The 20,170-nt window shown below is 47.0% G+C and overlaps 1 protein-coding gene and 1 long non-coding RNA gene across 5 annotated transcripts in view; one reads left to right on the forward strand and one right to left on the reverse strand.

Annotated features, from left to right (window-relative positions):
* FOXN1 (forkhead box N1) overlaps window positions 1-20,170 on the reverse strand; it is a gene marked incomplete at its 5' end in the record, with an annotated part of 53,132 nt that overhangs the window by 4,527 nt on the left and 28,435 nt on the right. For all 4 annotated transcript variants that reach the window (XM_079955962.1, XM_079955963.1, XM_079955961.1 and 1 more), the window contains 4 exons: window positions 1,125-1,332; window positions 11,494-11,590; window positions 14,452-14,579; window positions 17,623-17,730. In XM_079955962.1, coding sequence (XP_079812088.1) covers window positions 1,125-1,332; window positions 11,494-11,590; window positions 14,452-14,579; window positions 17,623-17,730 — 541 coding nt within the window. The remainder of the gene's footprint in view (window positions 1-1,124; window positions 1,333-11,493; window positions 11,591-14,451; window positions 14,580-17,622; window positions 17,731-20,170) is intronic.
* Window positions 6,969-7,752, forward strand: LOC307204416. The gene is made up of 2 exons (XR_013833683.1): window positions 6,969-7,249; window positions 7,624-7,752. It is a non-coding gene; the product is annotated as an uncharacterized lncRNA (long non-coding RNA).

Raw genomic sequence — 20,170 nt, forward strand, 5'->3', positions numbered from 1 at the left:
ATCCTGCTAACATTTTAAATTGTTTGCAGAATTTTTTTTCAAATATTCAAAAATTTCCCCCCAGTCTTCTTTAATAACTCTTGTTTCCTGATCTCTTATTAGGAGGAAAATATGACTTAATGTAAAATTACATTTATTCTAAAGGGGGGGGGGAGAGAAATACCAAAAGCTAGTTAAGGACATAAGAAGAGCCGGCTGCAGGATCAGGCCAGGGGCCCATCATCTATGGCACAGCCATGGACCCAGAGCCGAGCTGTCATGGCTAGTACCATCAATAGCTCTCGCCTCCATGCATTATGTCCTTTCAGGGAGGCAATTATTTTGTATAAGGAGAAACCATTTCCCTCAGAATTTATTTCTGGGAAACTATTTACAACAAATATGAAAACCAAGAATAACCTAAACACCAGATACAAACACATGTCAGTGTCTTGATGTGCTTTGCGTAAACAAAAGTGCTTTGAAGCAGGCACCGGACATAGGACAGTGAAAGTGCTGATGTCAAGAGGCAGGGAGTTCCAAAGGACTGGCAATGATGGTGGTTGTAGTCTAGCAACATCTGAAAGACTGCAGGTTAGGTGACCTCCCCACCATAGACGTTTCTGCATCCATCACCCACCTGCCTGCCTTCCTACTGTGCAACCAACCCAGGAGGTGGCCTTGCATGTCCCTCCTCCCTCTTAGTCTCAGTGTTGCTCCTTGCTGAGCAGCCTCCTTGCTGCCTGCCAGTCTCTGGGGTTGCCAGCATCCTCCTCCTCCTTAGCCTCAGTGTTGCCCCTCACCAAACAGCCTTTTGCTGCCTGCCAGTCTCTGGGGCTGCCAGCATCCTCCTCCCCCTTAGTCTCAGTGTTGCCCCCCACCAAACAGCCTTTTGCTGCCTGCCAGTCTCTGAGGCTGCCAGCGTCCTCCTCCCCCTTAGTCTCAGTGTTGCCCCCCACCAAACAGCCCTTCTGGAACTCATCAGGAAGGAGGCAAAGCCAGAATGAGTTGGCTCTGCCCTTCATTGGCTCTGGCACCCCCTACTATTGGTTGCTGCCCTGCCAGTCCCAAAGGGAACCAGTCACTCCTGAATGCACCACCTGCAAAGGATGTTGGGGGGGGCTGTGACAACGCCCCTTGCCCACCTGGCTTGGCCATGCTTTTCCGGACCGCGACAGGGTCTTTCCTCTTCCACTTCTGCAGCTCTTCCTGCATCTTGTCCACCTTGGCCGGGTTCAGTGCCCACAAACAGCCTTTCCTCGAGGAGCTGCCCGACTTATTCTCCACTTTCTCGAAGCATTTGTTCAGGGATAGGTTGTGGCGGACTGAATTCTTCCAACCGTCTGGAGCTGTCTAGGAAGGGAGACAGGCACAAAAAACGAACGGAAGTTAATTGGGGAGGAGAAAGGCTTCGTTTCGTTACATTCCTCAACTTCTCCTGTGGCAGAAACTTCCATCAGAGGTAGACGGCAATAAGCAGTTTCAGTTCTTCCTACAACTGATTGTGATTCCTGTAACTGATGAAAGCAAAAGTCAGCTGGAACAGGATTTGTGCCAGCTAATATTGGCACCTTCCAGGAGCTTGTGACCTATCATCCCTAGCCATTGGGCATACTGGTTGCTGGAAGTTGTCAAAGGCAGAGCTGAACATCATCAGATCTTTGAAGTGTTTCAGAAAACCTGGAGCAAAAACACTCAGCAGTGCATGAGCTCTTTCGTTCTGATTAATGATTATTAACTAATATTATTAACTTCCCATCTTTTCCCCAGGCCAGGACTCCAAGCAGCTTACACAAATTAAAACAGCACAGATAAAATATGAAAAGCTGAATGCTTTTTGTTAATAAAGTATTTCAGCACTGATAGAATTAAAATAAGGTAAAATAATGTTGATCTATTAAAATACAGATAATAGGGGACTTCTGGGTTAGCGCCATCGACTAATGGCGGATTCCCTCCGAGCTCTGGAGGGAATCAGCTCCGCAGGATCGGGTCTTGTCCGTGGCGGTGACGCGGGGACCCTTAAAAATCACAGGCGTGGATGCCTGTGATCGTGGTGACTCGGCGGGCACCATTTGTGCCCCCCCAAGCTGCAAAGGAGCCTTTTTAAAGGCTCCGGAACGGGGACGGGGTGCGGCGCGGTGCTGTGAGTAGATTGCTCCTTCTGCGGGGTGAAGCCGCAAGCCATTGTCGGAGAGCGCTGACTTTTTCCTTGGAACAATTGGACTTTAAAGTAACAACCCGTGAGTAGTACGGAAATTGGAAATTTTTTTTTTTCAAATAATTTTTATTAACTGGCCAATCACATCAAATTAAATCACATCATATAAATTCCAAATTACAAAGCCAATTTTTTAAATTTTGTTGGGGGAACCCATACTTCAAAATCCAAAGGGGAATTCAGATCATCTTCTTATTACTGCGTTAATGTCCAAATCAGTCCCAATCAGTCCAAACAAAGTTCATAATTCTATCCAGTCTTATCTTGGTGTTGCCACATCATATCTTGTTCGTATAATTTCTCTTTTTCCTTTACGATCTCTTCTGTTCGTCTCCTTAAGCCGATAGCAAGTGTAATAATCCTGTGTGGATTTCCCATTCCTCCACTAAGTCCAGATGGTTTCCATATATCTCCTTCGTAGATAACATCACTTTTTCCATCGTAAATTTTGGCATTTGTTGCTCTTAAGTCCCACCGAGGAGTTGATTCACGATATGTAAACAACTCTATTTCTCTCTTTCTCCTCCCAGACCCAAGAGCTCCCACAATGCCTCACAAAATGGCGAACGGCATTTTTTCCTGACTGCGTCACTCCAAAACTCTTAGCTTTCCAGCTTCATCTTGAAACATTGCTTTGGATCGAAAGTTTATCTCCACACAGCCTTAAATCCACAGCTTAAGTCCTTAATTTCTGACTCATTAGGGGAGGGGGATTCTTGTTAAGTCACATAAAAAGGTAGAGGCAGGTTTTTCCCCCCCTCCCCCCTCAGTCATTACCATATCTTGACATTCTTCTCGTATTTTATTGTTGTCTTGTTATCAGAGATATCTTCTGTCAGCAGTATTTACTCCCCTTTTTCCTTGATGTATGTGCAATTAATCATGTCCAAATTATTTCTTTTAAAGATCATTGCAACCAGCGGCGCGAATCGGGGACGGCGTTGAGGAGTGCCGAAAATCCCACAGGAGGGCTTTGTGCCTAGTGCCCCCACCCCCACAAATTCGGGGGTGGTATAGGGCACAGCAGGCAAGGGCCGTCCCCCCCATAATCCTGGGGGGGTTAAGGAGGCTAATTACCCCCATCATAGCCTCCAAATAACCTCGTGTGGGTCGGAGAGATGTTATTGTCAGCCATCTTCCGATGCGCCACCTAGTGGCCCCCCGGAAATTGGAATTTAAAGAAAACTTTGTTGAATCAGGAACGAGCGGGGAAGGGTTCAAAAGGAAGTCCGCGCCCCCTCTTTGTAAATAATCTAAAGCAAAGGACCTGCCATCTAAGGTTGAGAGAATCCTTTTTTTTCTTTCTTTCTTTTAAAGACTTTAACTTTCATGGTTTGTCATTATAAGAAACTTTACTGGAGGATAAAAGATTAACTTTGGGAGCTGAAGTTTCACCCCCCCCCCCGGACCCGGGAGCATCCCACGAGAGAGCCTGTTGATGAAGTATTCAAGAGTTTGACAGCTGTCAAGTTAGCTGTCAGAGGAGAAAGAGAACTTTGTTTCTGTTGCTTCTGCTGGTTATATTTGTTACAATTTGTTGAAAATAAGGAAGGGCTGATACAAACTAACTTGATTTTTGGATTTTGAGCTGAAAGGTACATTAAGGAACCAAAATCCCCCTAGAGGGGGTTTAGGGACATTACAAGAATGGCTGGAGGAGGGAAAATCCAGGCTGAATTGGATAGAGCATTTGTTCTCTTCGGAAAGTTACAAGGCCAAATCGATGTTTTGGCTATAAACGTCACAACTCTGGACTTAACAGTAAACAACATGGTTGAATCTGATAAGGATTTGAAGCAGGAAGCCTATTCAATTGGACAATTAGAGAAACTTGAGAGCCATGAGAATATGGAGAAGGAGACATATGTTCCCCCTGAAGAAAAGGAAGAAGGAGCTGTAATTTTGCAGATGTTAAAGGAGAGCTACAATTTGTGGTCTGACATGATGGCAACAAAGGAAAATAAAAACTTGATGTGGAAAGCCTGGCCTGAATTGGAGAGCGGAAAACAGAGAGATCTCCTTATGTGGAGATCTGACGACCGAAGGATTTTAAATTTGACTAAGGTGGAAGTTGGAGCTTTGGGGACATTTGGACTTGAAAGGAGTATGAAACAAGATTTGGAGTACCCCATAGGCTTTACTTTTAAGTATGGAGGTCTGGCTGGAAGAAACATGGATCCTGTTGGGCTGGAGCCTCTCTGAAATTTGGGGCCTAACATTAAGGACTATCAAAAAGTCCGGCAGAGAGGAATTGAAAGAGATTTAAGAGCCTCGGATGTGAGATCTCCAGGCTAAACAGTATATTGAGACTGATGGACACTTGTTGGGGACTGAAACCGGGAAAGGGGTGGGTGGAGTCTGGGAATCCAACGGGTATATAACTATAATTTGCTTTGTTTTTATTTTGTTTTGCTATCTGTATGGAAATTGGGAAAGTCGTGGAAGGGAAATTTTGGTCGACTTTAGGAAAAATGTTTAAGAATGAGGAATGATGTATAAGTATTGATGTTTAAGTTTGGATAAGTTAAAAGTGGGACGTGGGTGGCGCTGTGGGTAAAACCTCAGTGCCTAGGACTTGCCGATTGTATGGTTGGCGGTTCAAATCCCCACGGCGGGGTGAGCTCCCGTCTTTCGGTCCCAGCTCCTGCCCACCTAGCAGTTCGAAAGCACCCCTAAGTGCAAGTAGATAAATAGGTACCGCTTTATAGCGGGAAGGTAAACGGCGTTTCCGTGTGCTGCGCTGGTGCTGGCTCACCAGAGCAGCTTCATCACGCTGGCCACGTGACCCGGAAGTGTCTTCGGACAGCGCTGGCTCCCGGCCTCTTAAGTGAGATGAGCGCACAACCCTAGAGTCGGACACGACTGGCCCGTACGGGCAGGGGTACCTTTACCTTTACCTTTACCTTAAGTTAAAAGTGGTTTTCAAAATGGTTTAAATTAAATGAAAATAAGGTTTGCAAAAATAAATTGGGGAAATGGAAGAGGAGGAAAAGTAAAATAACAACATGTTAAAATAAATTATTAAGTTAAAGTTGAGAAATAAGTAATAAGGATTTGCTGAGTTAATAATTTAAATTGGAATACAAGAAGGGGAGGTGTGAGGAGGTCTGAGAAACAAGTTAAATGAAAATAAGTAACTGAAATTTTATGTGTTTTTAATTGTTTTTTAAGTTTTGTATTTTTGTATTTTTGTCATATTTTTTTTGTCTATTTTTGTTCTTTCTGTGGTTTTTGAAATTGCCAATAAATATTCATTAAAAAAATAAATAAAATACAGATAATAAAAACAGCACCACACTATTAAAGCAAAAAAAGAAAAGACACTAGGCAGCTCTGCCCAAATAAGAATATTTTCACCTGCCAGTGAAAGGGCAGCATGGAAGGCACTGGTTTAATTTCTCTAGGGAAGGAGTTCCAAAGGTTGGGAGAAGCCACCACCGAGAAGTCCCTCTCCTTCATTCATAACTAGCAGGCCTATGGGGGGGCAGGACAACGAGGGGGGCATGTGGTCTGCCAAAGAGCTTGGGCCGAATTGTGCGGTGATTGCAGATGGGCCGCGGTTCAGAGCCCCTGCTTGGCATGCAGAAGGGCCCAGGTTCAGTCCCCTTTGGCATCTCCAGGTAGGGCGGGGAGAGGCCCGAAACCCTGGACAGTTGCTGCCAGCCTGTGCAGACAACACTGAGCTCGATGGGCCGGTATAGAGCAGCTTCCTAAATATGGAACATGACAGCGATGAAGACATCAGCCCAGCCCTGTAGCTTTTATAAATAGCAATACCTCAGACCTAATTGCGGAGCGTGGGATTTTCGGATGGGAAGTGACAAGGTTAGAAACGTACGAGCAGGATTGCGTTTCTAGAAGAGCCACATTCCCTTGCACCCATCCTGGCTGGGGCTGGGTGAGGGTGTGGCTCAAAGCATCCAGGATGGCAAAGGCTGCTGTCAGCCAGTGCCTGGCACCGCGGCGTTTTCGGGAGCTCAGGCACCATTTTTTTGGAAGGTGGCTAATTAACAAGAGCAGTTTGACAACCGAATCCCAGTTTTAACATTTGCATATGTTTTGGGTTTTTTTTTAGAAAAAACAACTCTGGGGTCAAAAACCCAGAAGGCTGTTTTTGCTGGGACAATGCACTTTAATTATCTCTGCAAAATAACCCCTCCTTTTAAAATTCATGTTCTCTCTGGTTAATGAGATAAACAAACGGCTCTCCTCTGCCTCAGGCAAAGCTCCCTGCGTAATTAATCACACCTCAATTGGAAAGGGGGGGGGGATGATGGATACATGTGTCTACCAAAATAAATAATAATAATAATAATAATAATAATAATAATAATAATAATAATCCTGCAGCAGGAGTTTACCAGCACTTGACAGGTTCAGGGGTCTAAGTTGTCTGTCCTCTGGAAATGTTTGCCCTGCCATATAGTTGTTCCCGTAAAAATAAAGATTCTGGACCTCATGAATAAAGGGGACGGGGAACACAGAAAGCTGCCTTATATGGTTGCAGGAATTTATGTACAGGTTGGGGGGGTTGCCCCTCCAGCAGATATCATGTACATGCAGCCCACTACCAAAACCAGCACAATTGCTTTTGTGACTTTTGTGATTTGTCTCCACAAAACACTTCATCACAGTTTCTTCCTATCTATTCGAAGGGCCTTTGCGGCACGATACCAAATGTAAGAATTCACTGATAAATGTATCTATGTACTGGCTCACTGGGAAAACTTCATAAATTCATACAGACAGGTTAGCTCAGCTACTCAGCAGCCCCTCTACCTGAGTGATAATCCCTGGCATCCTGATACCTGAGTGCCAGACAGGTAGCCATTCCAGAAATACCAAACCCAGATGAAGACAAAAGGGTGGGATGAACTTGGCTGGGAAACAGAGAAATGTGAATATCTCTTTTGTCCAACTTGATGGGTGTTTGGTGGAGGGCAAGGGGAACCATGGGGCAGGGTCCAGGCTGCTCAGATTACTGCCACCAGACCTCCCCTTTCATGATGTAACCATGATGTAGTTTGGGGGGTGTAACATGGGGATTAGGTAAAGGTAAAGGTACCCCTGCCCGTACGGGCCAGTCTTGACAGACTCTGGGGTTGTGCGCCCATCTCACTTAAGAGGCCAGGGGCCAGTGCTGTCCGGAGACACTTCCGGGTCACGTGGCCAGCGTGACATCGCTGCTCTGGCGAGCCAGAGCCACACACGGAAACGCCGTTTACCTTCCCGCTGGTAAGCGGTCCCTATTTATCTACTTGCACCCGGAGGTGCTTTCGAACTGCTAGGTTGGCAGGCGCTGGGACCGAGCAGCGGGAGCGCACCCCGCCGCAGGGATTCGAACCGCCGACCTTTCGATCGGCAAGCCCTAGGCGCTGAGGCTTTAACCCACAGCGCCACCTGCGTCCCAACATGGGGATTAGCAGCTAATAAAAGTTTGGGGGCTCTTTTGTTTGGGGCTTCCATCTTGTTCCACCTGGTGGCAGGTGGGAGTCCTGTCACGACAGTCTTCAATCAAGACCAAGCCTACTGGCTGCTGTTTTGCTCTGGTATTCCTGGCTGGGGTCCTTGCTTTTTGTCCAAGGGAACCCTCAGATTTCTCCGCTAACATATGGAACCAGAGCATTAGTCCATATAATTCAGCATTGCCTAAACTGGCTGCCGTCTCAGGCAGGGGACATTCCCAGCCGCATCAGAAATTGACCCTGGGACCTTCTGTATGCTAAGGCTCCCTCCCCGCTTATCCTTCACCTGAGATTCCTCCATCACAGGGGGGTGAGCTAGATGACCCCTGGGTTCCCGTTCAACGTGACAATTCTATGGTTGCATGACAACATAACTCTCTTTGGAGCTGATCAGAAACAGAGCATCATCGGCTAGGTTTTGCTACCCCAAGGATGGAAAACCGACGAAATACCAACTAAAGAACAATGGCAAGAGAAAATGATGGAATATGCTGAGATGGCAAAGTTAACTGAAAGACTTGGAAACAAAGACAAGAGAGACCTTAAAGAAGACTGGGAACTATTCATGTTGTACTTACAGAAGCAACGTAAAGAAACGGACTCACTAGCAGGATTTGACTAAACACTTAACAATGAACAAAATGAATACAGAAATTATTGATATGATAAAATTACAATAATATACAATTTAAAGATTTTAAAATTAAGAGATAAAAAAGCAAGCAAGAGGAGCTAATATGTTAAAAAACAAGAAGAGGAAGTTGAGGGAAGTCATTGTGGGGGGCGGGGAATATTTGGGAATTGTATCTTTTGTTTTTTGATGTGGTGTTATTATGATAAAAATGTAAAATTTGATAAAAATCATTTTTTTAAAAGAAAAAGAAACAGAGCATCACCAATTCCTCTTGAGCCACGGTGGGAAGGGGAGGATAACCAGTCCCTTTTAAACAAAGGTGCATTTCAGGTGAGATGGCGTCTCTCGCTGGGCTATGAGGAAACCTGGGATCTGGTTCTCCGGCAAGAGGCGTGATGTTAGTGGTCAGTGAGGCGATGTCTCCTCGCTTGGAGTGGCAGCGCGATTATATAAATCTCCAACTTCAGAAAGCTAGCTAGGCCTGCCTTCGTTGTCCTACGCTGGTGTTTCTGCTGATTAGCTAATTGCGTTTATAATTAAATTTCTGGCTCTCTGTTTTGTCTCTGACATATTCCCGGGAATCTGTCAGGTTCTGCAACTTGTTTCCTGTGTCATCTTCTGCGGTGAGCAATGGTCTCCCCCAGGAAATGACTTCGGGAGAGCGCTGCGGCCAGATCAGGCCAAAGGGTGCCCCGTTCCACTCCAGCCAGTGGCCGAGCCCATGTCCCCAAAGAGAAGCCAAAAACTCTGTCATTTGGGCAAAGACTCCCTGGGAACACAGACCATTGACCAGTGCCTTCATCTGGTTTTCATCTTACCACTGATTTTACTTATAATAACATCAGAAGAGCCTGCTGGCTAGTAGCCACCAACACCCCACTCCTCCCTGGATTCAATCCTTTTTTAAAAGCCAACCACTTTGGCCGCCATCCCTGCGTCCTGTGGCAGGGAGTTCCACAGTGTAACGATGAACAGCATCTGTCCTGAATCTTCCAACTGTCGGCTTCATGGGATGCCTCTGAGTTTTGGTGTTACGAGAGAGGGAGGAAAAGTTTTCTCTCTCCACTTTCTCTGCGCTTTGCATAATTTTAGACACTTTTATAAATGTCCAATTCTAGGTTGCTGGCCATTACTCCCTCCTGAATTTTCAAACCATTATTATTAATAATCATTATTGTTAAACGTTTTAAATAGCTGGGTTTTTACTGATAATTTGTTTATTCTTTTAGTAAACAACTCTGAGGTGTTTGTTGAGTTTTCTTTTACAAGCCATTGGAATATAGATTTTGTGAACTGAAATAAAAAATATATATATAGTTCATAAATGTGCCGGCCAGGCGCGTACATGGATATGTGGACCACATGTCTGGATCAGCACAGGAAGACCGCCCTGAAACTATTTTGACTCCCAAACTGACCAAATGTTTTCTCTGCAAGGAGGGAGGGGGTGAGGGAACCTTCCCATTGTCTCAGGAATTGGGTAATCACCATCTCAAAGGAATGGCCAGACTACCAGGAAAAGCAATCAGATAAGGCATCATCCAATAGCCTGAGAGACAGGAAAAACAATTCAAATTTCTGTTGTAGACCACCTTTTCTGTGATTTATGTATGGAGGGGTGGTCTTGAGCTCCAAGGCAGGGAATTTAAAAGGTCTATATAAGGGCAGGCACACCTTTGTTCTAGGTCTTTCCTCCTTTCCTGTGTGTGAAGGGGGCACCTTGTTGCAACAGTTCAATAAAGATCAGGCTTGCTTTGCTTCTCGATATTCTCTGGTAGGCCTGTCATTTTTTCCTACTGATGGAGAACCTATAAAGGACTCTATAAGGGGTCTTGTGTCCCCCATAAGGGAATGAGGGCAGATTTTGTTTGTTACAGAACTAAGCAAATGGATTAACCTCCCTTTGTACTAATCAGTCAAGCCAAACCATTTGCACCCACCCAAGCTAGCCTGCCTTGCAGGGGGGTGGCCCTAGATGCTCCCATCCAACGCTACAATTCTGTGCATCTATAAGCCCTTCCAGACCACCTTCTCTGCCTGCCACCCTGCTGGGCGCAAAGCGACAAAGAGCCCCTGGCAGGAGCAGATTCCCAGCTTGACATTCACTTTCTCCTCCTGCCTGCCACCACCCTCGCTCGCTCGCTGAGCCTGGCAAGAACCCCTTGATCTTTGGAAAGTTATTGGGCTCTTGCAAAACTCTCTCCCTTTTGGAAATCTGGTTCTGCTGAGCGAGGAGAGGCACTTCAAAGCGGCTCAAATTGTGTGCGTACCTTCCCTGCCCCTTTTTACCCCACGGACGTGGGAGTCAGATTGCCGTGTTTCAACTAGAAAAGGGGCCAGTTGCATCACTCCAGTTGCCGGTGCCCTGGCGATGAGGAAAAGTTAATTTCCCAGCGTTTCTGTCGTCCTGGCCTCAGTGCTGGTTGTCCTTTCCCTCCGTGTATTTTATTCCCAAATTGTGCTCTCCTCCACCCCTTGGCTTGCTCTGCTCCGAGAGCAACGGAGGGGTTTCCTTCTCTGCCTTTTCTGGCAAGGATTTGCCCTGTGAGGCTGAGAGTGGAAACATGGGAGAAGGAGAAAGGACAGGATAGGCAAGCAAGAGGCAACCGGAAAGCTCATAAAATTCTGCCAGGAATGGAGAGAAAGGTTTTCCTCCCTCTCTTGGAACTCGGGGGCATCCAAGAAAACGGAACGTTGGAAGATTTGGGACAGAGAAAAGGAAGCCCTTCTCCATGCAACACAGAGTTAAACGGTGGAACTCACTGCCACATGAGGCAGAGATGGCCACCAATCTGGCAGGAAGCTGGCCTCAGTGGGCCAGCAGGCTTTCCCCCCTATGTTCTTAGCTGAAATATTGCTTGCTGTTTCTTCTACGATGCCCAATTTTGCTCAAAAAATTCTTTTTCTTGCGTTTGTTGCAAAGAAATCTGGGCACCTCCTGCGAGACTGAAGAAGAACCGACTGATCAAGCCAGGCGGTGCCCTGCATTGGGCAGGTTTCCTGGAAGTGCCTCCTTCTGGAGGAAGTGGCACGAGGTCTGGTGGGGGAAATCCCCCAGCTCAGGGGCAGAACACCTGCTTTGCATGCGGAAGGTTCAATCTCCAAGAGCGTCTCAGGGAGAGCTGGGAATGTTCCCAATCCGAGTTCCAGGCCTACAGATCTGCAACGATCCATCGCTCGCCACAAGAGCTTACCTTGAAATAAGGGAAGTGTTCCGTCATGAAATTGTAAATCTCGCTGACTGGGAGGCTGCCAGTTTTGCTGTTCTTGAGCGCCATAAATATGAGGATGCTGGTCAAAGGAGAAAAACAAAACAAAACAAGAAAGGGATGTTAAAGCTTCCTTCAACCTTCAGTTTCTCTGCTTTTGCTTAACAGGGACTAGCAACTTGGCACTCTGGCAGCTGTAGCCCTGCTTACTTCAAGACTGGATTACTGCAATGTGCCAGATTATAGGGAGAGCTTTGCATGCCAGCCTCACCATTTCCTTCATTTGGTGCAGGGATTTTATTTTCAGTATGAACAGGGCTCCGTTTTTGCACCTACACACACAGCAAAGGCTCCTGCTTCCAAAAAGGTCTGGATTGGGGCACCTGATCTCTCCACCACTTTTAATCAAGACGAGGAGGGCAGGAATAAGGAAAACTAGGACAGTCCAGGATCAGATCAGAAACCAGGACAGCTTCTGTAATTCCAGGACTGTCCCTGGAGGATCAGGACACTTGGAGGGTAAGGTTTAGCTTTGGGTTCGTCTTGCCCCCACAGACGCCCATCTGACCCCTTCAGGCAGTGGAACTGGCACTACTGCAGGGGCCACATGCCCCCCTCCTGCATTCGTAAGAACTTGATCATTCAGTGTGGCAGCATCTACAACTGCGGAACTCCCTGCCTCTTGATATTAGGGCAGGCGCCTTCGCTGTTCACTTTTGCGAGCCTCTTAGAAACATTCTTTTTTAGACATGGCTTACTGATGCGACTTCTAATCTTAGTCTATTGTCATTTTAACTTTTCAAAGGTCTTAAACTGTAAACCGCTTTGCGGTGTATCTTTTTACAATCAAGTGGGGTGTACGTTTCACGAAATAAACGAGCAACCGCCTCGCATTGCTTGGGAATGACAAGGAATGAAAAAGAGTCTATGCTGTTTTGAGAAGCTCGGTCCACCATCTTGATGCACCCTGGCGTCCAACTGTCTCCAAATTTACGCAAAAATCCTGCTCCTTGATCTCAGAAACCATCATGAAAAAATTGGTTGAAATCAGTTTTGAAAGGTTGTGGGCCGTCTTGATTGAAAATGGCACCCAATGGTGTCCAAACCTAGAAAAGAACCGGTTCCTTTCTCTCAGGAAAAGTCAGGCAACATGCAGCTCTGATTTCTTAAGAGGTGTCCAATCACATTGCGGACAGGCAAGCAACTTTCCAAAATATATAGCAGATCGACACAAAGTCTGCCAATAGAAGGATTGATTGGCAACAGACTCATCTTATTCTTATTTATTCAATCAATCATTTATATCACAGAATGTCTACAAGGCTTGACTGTAAAAAAACAACAACCCTCAAAGCAATTATGAAAAGATAAAATAAGAAAATCAAGAAAAACTTACGCAATACTTTCAAACATACAAAAAGTTAAAATACAGAGGCAGATTAAAATCACCTCAACTTTCTAGGCATCTGGAAAGGTCTGTCTAAAGAGGAATGTATTTAGCACGCACTGAAAAGAGTGCAGTGAAGGCGCTTGCTTGACATCAATAGGCAGGGAGTTCCACAGGGCACATGCTGCCACACAAAAATATTGCGTCCTTACCAATGTGGAACAGGGATTATGTGGCACCTGGAACAGAGCCAGTTCGACTGAGTGCAGCAGGTCAAGAGGGTCAGGTGAACTTGTCCAACTTGTTAAAGGCTTTATGTCCTAATAGTAACACCTTGAACACGGCCCAGTAGCAGATCAGCAACTGGTGCAGATTTCTGAGGTGTGATACTCCCTGACAGCAGCCGTGCTGCAGCATCCTGCTCTTATGTTGAGGCCCAGTATACCTGAAGGAGCGTCTCCACCCCAATCATCCATCTTGGACACTGAGGTCCAGCTCCGAGGGCCTTCTGGCAGTTCCTTCACTGTGAGAAGTGAGGTTACAGGGAACCAGGCACAGGGCCTTCTCGGTAGTGGCACCCGCCCTGTGGAACGCCCTCCCACCAGATATCAAGGAAATAAACAACTACCTGACTTTTAGAAGACGTATGAAGGCAGCCCTGTTTAGGGAAGTTTTTAATGTTTGATGTTTTATCGTGGTTTTAATATTCTGCTGGGAGCTGCCCAGAGTGGGCAGGGTATAAATAATACATTAATTAATTATTATTATTATTATTATTATTAATACTGGAACTCATTGGAGGTTGGACATTTGGAGGTTCAGGACAGACCAGGTCCTTCTTGGCACAGCTTGCAGTTGAACAATGAGGACTCTTGTGCTCTACTCCTGCTTGTGGGTTTCCTACATGCATCTGGTTAGACAGTGGCTGGTTCTGATGTTCTTCTGGCGTCCTCATGGAACCTCCAGGGGCAGAGGCAGTCTATCCAGATCCCTCTCTTCTGTGGGGCATTTGTGAGAACAGGGTGCCGGACTCAATGGGCCTTCGGGAAGGCTATTGGCTAGGATCACGACAGAGTCTCCAGGCACAGGGGCAGCCTACCTTCAATTGCCAACTTCAAGACGGGACGAGGCTGTTGCACTCAGGGGTCCTGCTTGTGGGCTTCTGGTGGCCACTGTGTGAACAGGATGCTGGCCTGGTTAGCCCCCTTTGGTAGCCAGGCCTCTTCTCGTGGAACCTCCAGGTCCAGAGGCAGTCTATCTTGAGTCCTAGGTTCTTGGGGGTATTTGGCCACTGTGAGGACAGGATGGGTGGCCTTTGTCCTGGTCTGGCAGGCTCTTCTGATGTCCTTTTAGACATCACTCCAAAAATCGAAGAGAAAAATCTGAATTTCTCTTTTTTCACCAGCCATTATCTACTGATGCTTTCTATTATGTTTTTATGGATCATTTTATTGATCTTGCTATTCTGTCTGTTTTAAGATGCCTTGGGGGATCTTACGAAAGAGCAGGTTCTAAGCATCCCAATGAGGAAATAAAACGAAGGTGCAAAGGCTTACCTATAGGAGTAGATGGGCTTGGGGAACAGGGGCTGGTGATGCTCTTGGCTGCTCTGTGGGGCGATTCGCTGGTAGGGGTACTGCGAGCTGGAGATGTAGGAGAAGGGGTAGCTGTTCCCTGCAGGATACTAGGGACACAAGGAGACGAGAGATGTACCTTCATTGTATAAAAGGCTAGAGTGCAAAAAACCAAAACGAACTCCAAGAGATTTACAGAAAGGATAACACAACAAACCCATCAGTTTAAAAAAAAAAAACACAACACAGGTAAACTACTATTTAAAACATTCATAGAATTGTAGTGTTGGAAGTCTGACCCGCTGCGATGCAGGGATTACAGCTACGGAATCCCTGACTGAAAATAATTAAAATCAAAATTGCTGCATGAACCTCCATCAATGGAAGTAAAGTCACAAAGAGGTTATGAAGCCAGCCAGCTGAGGCCCTGGTCTGCAGCCACCATGGCTAGTAGTCTTTGCTAACCCTCTCCTCCTCCACGAACTTGTCTTTTAAAGCCATCTAGCTTGGTGGCCCTCGCTGCCTCCATGTGGGAGGGAGTTCCACAGTCCATCCCTGTGCTAACTCCTTGTACTCTGTAAAAGAACACCGAGGGTTCTGCGTGTCATTATCCATTATTAGTGTTCCTGAAGGAGGAGTATTCCTGTTGCTTTTACGCATATCTAAGGGAACAAGGAGAGACCTTCTCAAGGCCCAGGGAGCCCAGGCTGCTTGAGGGGAGGGAGGCAGCCCCAGGAACCGAGCCCAGAAAGCTCTTGGGCAGCCAGGGAAGATGCTGTCTTGTGTTGTGGGCGATATTCTACTCTCTGCAGCCCGTCCTGGGGAGATTTACCTGCGGAAGCTGCAAAGCCCTACAGAGGAATATTAATGGCAAGGAGATGGTGTGCCCTTTAAATGTTGCTGTACTAGCTCCGGGCGGCCAGCATGCCCAATGGTTAGGGATGATTAAGGGAACGGAGGGACTCCCCGATGTGGAACGTTTGGGGCATTTTAGGCAAGCGAGGTGACACGACAGGAGTTTATAAAGTTCTGCAGGGCAAGGAGAAAGCAGACAGAGGTGATTTTTTCTCCCACTCATAACACTGGAACGCTGATGAAGCTGAAGGTTAGGAGATGAAGAGCAGATGAAAGAAAGTCCTTCGTCATGCCGCATGGAGTTAACCTGTGGAACTCCCTCCCACAGCAGACAGTGAGAGCCGCCAACTTGGAAGGCTTCCAAAGAAGACCGGACAAATTCTGGGAGGAGGTGATCATGCGGCTGGACGCAGTGAGATCAGGATGCTGGACTAAATGGGCAACGTGTAAGATCAGCTTATGATCTTACGATGGGAGCTGGAGGAAGAAACAGAGGGCCACAAGTTCACCCCCCTGACGTGCGCATTCTGCATTTGGGGAGGTGTCCAAATAGTTTTTGAGCCCCTTCCTTAATAGCTCAACTGGGATGCTGAGAAGGTTGTGTGAGCCCCCGACATGGGAGCTGCAGTTTGCTCCTTGCAGGGCTGCTATTCCCAACACCATCAACAAACTTCAATTCCCAGAATTCTTCTTTTTAAATATCTGGCATGTATGCTACCAAAGACATGGTCATTGGTTGCAAGGTCCCAGTCATAGGACGGCAAAGCCTTGCCTAGTTATTGCTATCAATTTGGGGCTCCAAGGAACCTAAACGGCTGTTGCTGGACTAGATGGGTCACTTTTGACTTGATCCAGCACGAATCAGGTCCAACTCGTGGGTTTCCTGCTCTTAATCTTGGGGCTGTGGGCTCAAGCTCCATGTTGGGGAAAAGATCCCTTCATTGACGTGGGGTAGACTGCATGATGCTCATGGCCCCTTCCAAATCAATGATTCTATTATTCGATCGGGGCATCTGGTCAGCCACTGTGAGAAGAGGGTGCTGGACTAGGTGGGCCCCCTTTGGCCTGACCCAACAGAGGGCTCTCGTGGAACCTCCAGGCCTAGTGGCAGTCTATCTCGATTCCTAGGCTATGTGGCCATGGTGAGAACAGGAGGCTGGGCCAGAAGGGCCACTGGTCTGATCAAGTGGAGCTTTTCCGGTGCGCTTGGGGGTCAGACCCTGCGCCAGGGCTTTTCTTGGCATCTTGGGCCACATCCTGCCCTCCAGCGAGGCTCCAGGGGTCACCTGCCCCACCCTGCTCACCTGTGGTTCTGGGGCCAGGTGAGGAAGTTCTTTGCTCTGCAATTCCGATTTTATTGGTTTCAGTCTCTCCTTCAGAAGTTGGGGAAGGAGCTGGCGGAGGTGTCCTCATTACGGGCTGTTTTGAAAGGCCATTTCTGTTTTATGAGTTTCAAGGCAGTCGGTGTCAGGTGTGTTATTTCGTTTTTTATAGGCAAATGAAGGACAGTAGAAGAACTGCCTTTCGGGAGTTTTACGATGGCAAGGCTGGCACCACCGTCCTCATAAGGCGGATGGGCAGGTGACTCCAGGCCAGCCAGGAGATGGTTTCTGACTGAGTCAGCCTTGACCCAGCAAAACACGAGGCAAATCCGTTCTGCTGGTCAGGGCCAGAAACGAATGAGGACGCTGGCCTCCCTGGATGACAGAGGGGTTGGTCAGGCAGTCAGAGGCCAGGATGCTCTGCAGAAGGAATCCGATGATGGCAACCTGGAAGTGGCTTGTTCTGCTGGATCGGGCCCCTGTCCTGCCTGGTCCAGCATCCTGTTCTCACAGTGGCCGACCAGATGCCTTTTTGGGGAAGCCCACTAGCGGGAGCTGAGTGCGAAAGCAACTCTCGTCTCCTGCACTTTCAAGCAACTCATATTCGGGAGCATTGCTGCCTTGGACCGTGGGAATAGAGCAGATTCATTGTGACTGGTAGGCACTGAGAGTCTTAGCCTCTGTGGCCCATCCAGTCCAGATCTCCCAATGGGAAACGGCAAGCAGGATTTGAACACAAGAGCAACTCTCCCCCTCCTGCGGTCTCCAGCAGCTGCTATTCAGAAGCATTTCCTGCCTCCGACCATGGAAGCAGAGCAAAGCCCTCAATAGCTCCCTCCTCCATGAAATGTGTGCAATCCCCTTTCAAAAAGGGTTAGTGATTGTCAGCGTCTCCTGCAGGAGGGAGTTCAGCAGTTCAGCTGTTGCACACTGCAATCTGCAATCTGTGGGTGGGGGTCGCCCCATCCTGCCTTACCTGGTGGAAAGGATGAGAGGGGCAATACATCTGGGGGGCCTGAGGTTGGTAGCAGTAGGGGCTGGTCTGTTCCTCCAACGGTGGGGTCTTCAGCTTCACCTCTGCTTCCTGGTGGATGAGAGAAGAACGTCATGGTGCCATGTTAAAGAAAACCCAAACCCCAAAACCTCAGGTGTGGGAAGCCTGTGTTCAGTGTTGGTACTAGTCAAAGTGAGAGCTGGACCATAAAGAAGGCTGATCGCCGAAGAATGGATGCTTTTGAATTCTGGTGCTGAAGGAGACTCTTGAGAGTCCCATGGAGTGCAAGAAGATCAAACCTCTCCATTCTGAAGGAAATCAGCCCTGAGTGCTCACTGGAAGGACAGATCCTGAAGCTGAGACTCCAATACTTTGGCCACCTCATGAGAAGAGAAGACTCCCTGGAAAAGACCCTGATGCTGGGAAAGATGGAGGGCACAAGGAGAAGGGGACGGCAGAGGACGAGATGGTGGGACAGTGTTCTCAAAGCTACCAGCATGAGTTTGACCAAGCTGTAGGAGGCAGTGGAAGACAGGAGTGCCTGGCGTGCTCTGTCCAGGGGGTCACGAAGAAGCAGACACAACTAAACGACAACAACTACTCGGAGTAGAGCCACAATGAAATGAATCTCCATGGGTAGCTTAGATCCATTCGTTCCAAGGGGTCTACCCTGAGGAGGACCAGAGATTGAGCTCATGGACATAAAGGTGAGTGTTGGAAGATTCAGAGCCAATAAAAGACAGGACTTTTTCATGAACCCCATAAATAAACAGCGGAACTCACTCCAGCAGGGGGCCAACTGGGATGGCTTTAAAAGTTCAAGCAAATTCATGGAAGAAGAGAGGGCTATCAATGGCTTTGGGGCTTTGAAATTCTGAATCGTGTCATGCAAAATAAAAATTGCAAGCCTAATGCATATATTAGGGGAAAGTGGCTGCCAAATGTTTATGTGAGTTAAAATAAAGCTCAAAGATGTGTTCTGTTAGTGGAAACGGCTTGCTGGGAAATGTGTTTATGTAGAAAAGTGTCTATTGGGGGAAAAAGGCACAGAAATGTAGGGGTTTTTTTTAGTATTTAAAAAATTGCAAGCTGATGAAGAAATGAAGCAAATTGGGCTGAAAGATGGAAAAATGAAAAACTGAAACGTCCAGATTCTTTCACCCTAATGTTATGAGTTTGGGGGAAGTAGACTGTATGCAAAGACCCTTCTAATCCCTGCAGCCAGCAAGTGTTAAACTCCAATGAAGGCTCCTAATTATTGGAATAGCCAGACTAACCTCCTGGTGATGTGCAAAGGGATGGGCAGTAATGTGACCTAGAAGTAAAACAGCAACCGGGGGAAAGAGCCGCAGCAACGTTTGAGAGCCGTATTTGATTTCTGTTTGACTGCTGCTATGGGAGCAGCAAGACCATTTTTGGGTGTAATAACAACAACAACAACAATAATAATATTTATACCCCACCCAACTGGCTGGGTTTCCCCAGCCACTCTGGGCGGCTTCCAACAAAATATTAAAATAGAATAGTCCGTCAAACATTAAAAGCTTCCCTAAATTGCTGGAAACTCCTCCAGGTTGTACATATGTGTAAACAAGCCATATTATTATTAATTATTATTAATAATAATAATAATTGAATTTATATACCGCCCGATACAAGGAGGTCTTAAGGCAGTTCACAGAATAAAATCAAAATATAAAACCACAAAATACATAATCAAAATAAAGACAACAAGCCAATAATTCTCCCTCCCCCAAAAGAAACAACAACCACATTTTAAAAGGGCATAGGATGTCAACCAAATCAACCAAAGGCCTGGTTAAAAAGGAACGTTTTTGCTTGGCGCTTGAAGGTGTATAATGAAGGCGCCAAGTGAACTTCCCTGGGGAGAAGCCTTCCCAGAACCTTTTGAGAAGGTGGCACATGAAGAAGGGCCTCAGAAGATGATCTCAGGGTCCGGGTAGGTTCATCTGGAAAGAGGCGGTCCTTGAGATACTGTGACCCTGAGCCCTTTAAGGCTTATAGGTCAAAACCAGCACTTTGAACTGAACCTGGAAACTAATTGGTAGCCAGTGTGGTCAGACTAGGATCGCCAATGTAATGTGCTCAAACCGCCTTGTTCCGGTGAGCAACCTGGCCATTGAATTCTGCACCAGCTAAAGTTCCCAAATCGTCTTCAGAGACATATATCATAAAGACACCACAGTCTCCACTCTGCTTCATTTCCAAAAGGAAACACTAATGGTGGGACCCCAGAATCTCACACTGGTCAGAAACTGGGGTGCCATTCAACAATAACAGGATCAGAAGCAGGTAGCAGCGGGATGAGGCCAGAGGGGGACCCTCTAGTCCAGACTTCCTTGAACTCGGCCCTCCAGATGTTTTGAGACTACAATTCCCATCATCCCTGACCACTGGGTCCTGCTAGCTTGGGATCATGGGAGTTGTAGGCCAAAAACATCTGGAGGGCTGAGTTTGAGGAAGCCTGTGTCTAGTCTAACCTCCTGTCCTTATCTGGGGCACCCAGATG

This window comes from Podarcis cretensis (assembly GCF_951804945.1).
Source record: "Podarcis cretensis genome assembly, chromosome: 15".
NCBI lineage: Eukaryota > Metazoa > Chordata > Lepidosauria > Squamata > Lacertidae > Podarcis > Podarcis cretensis.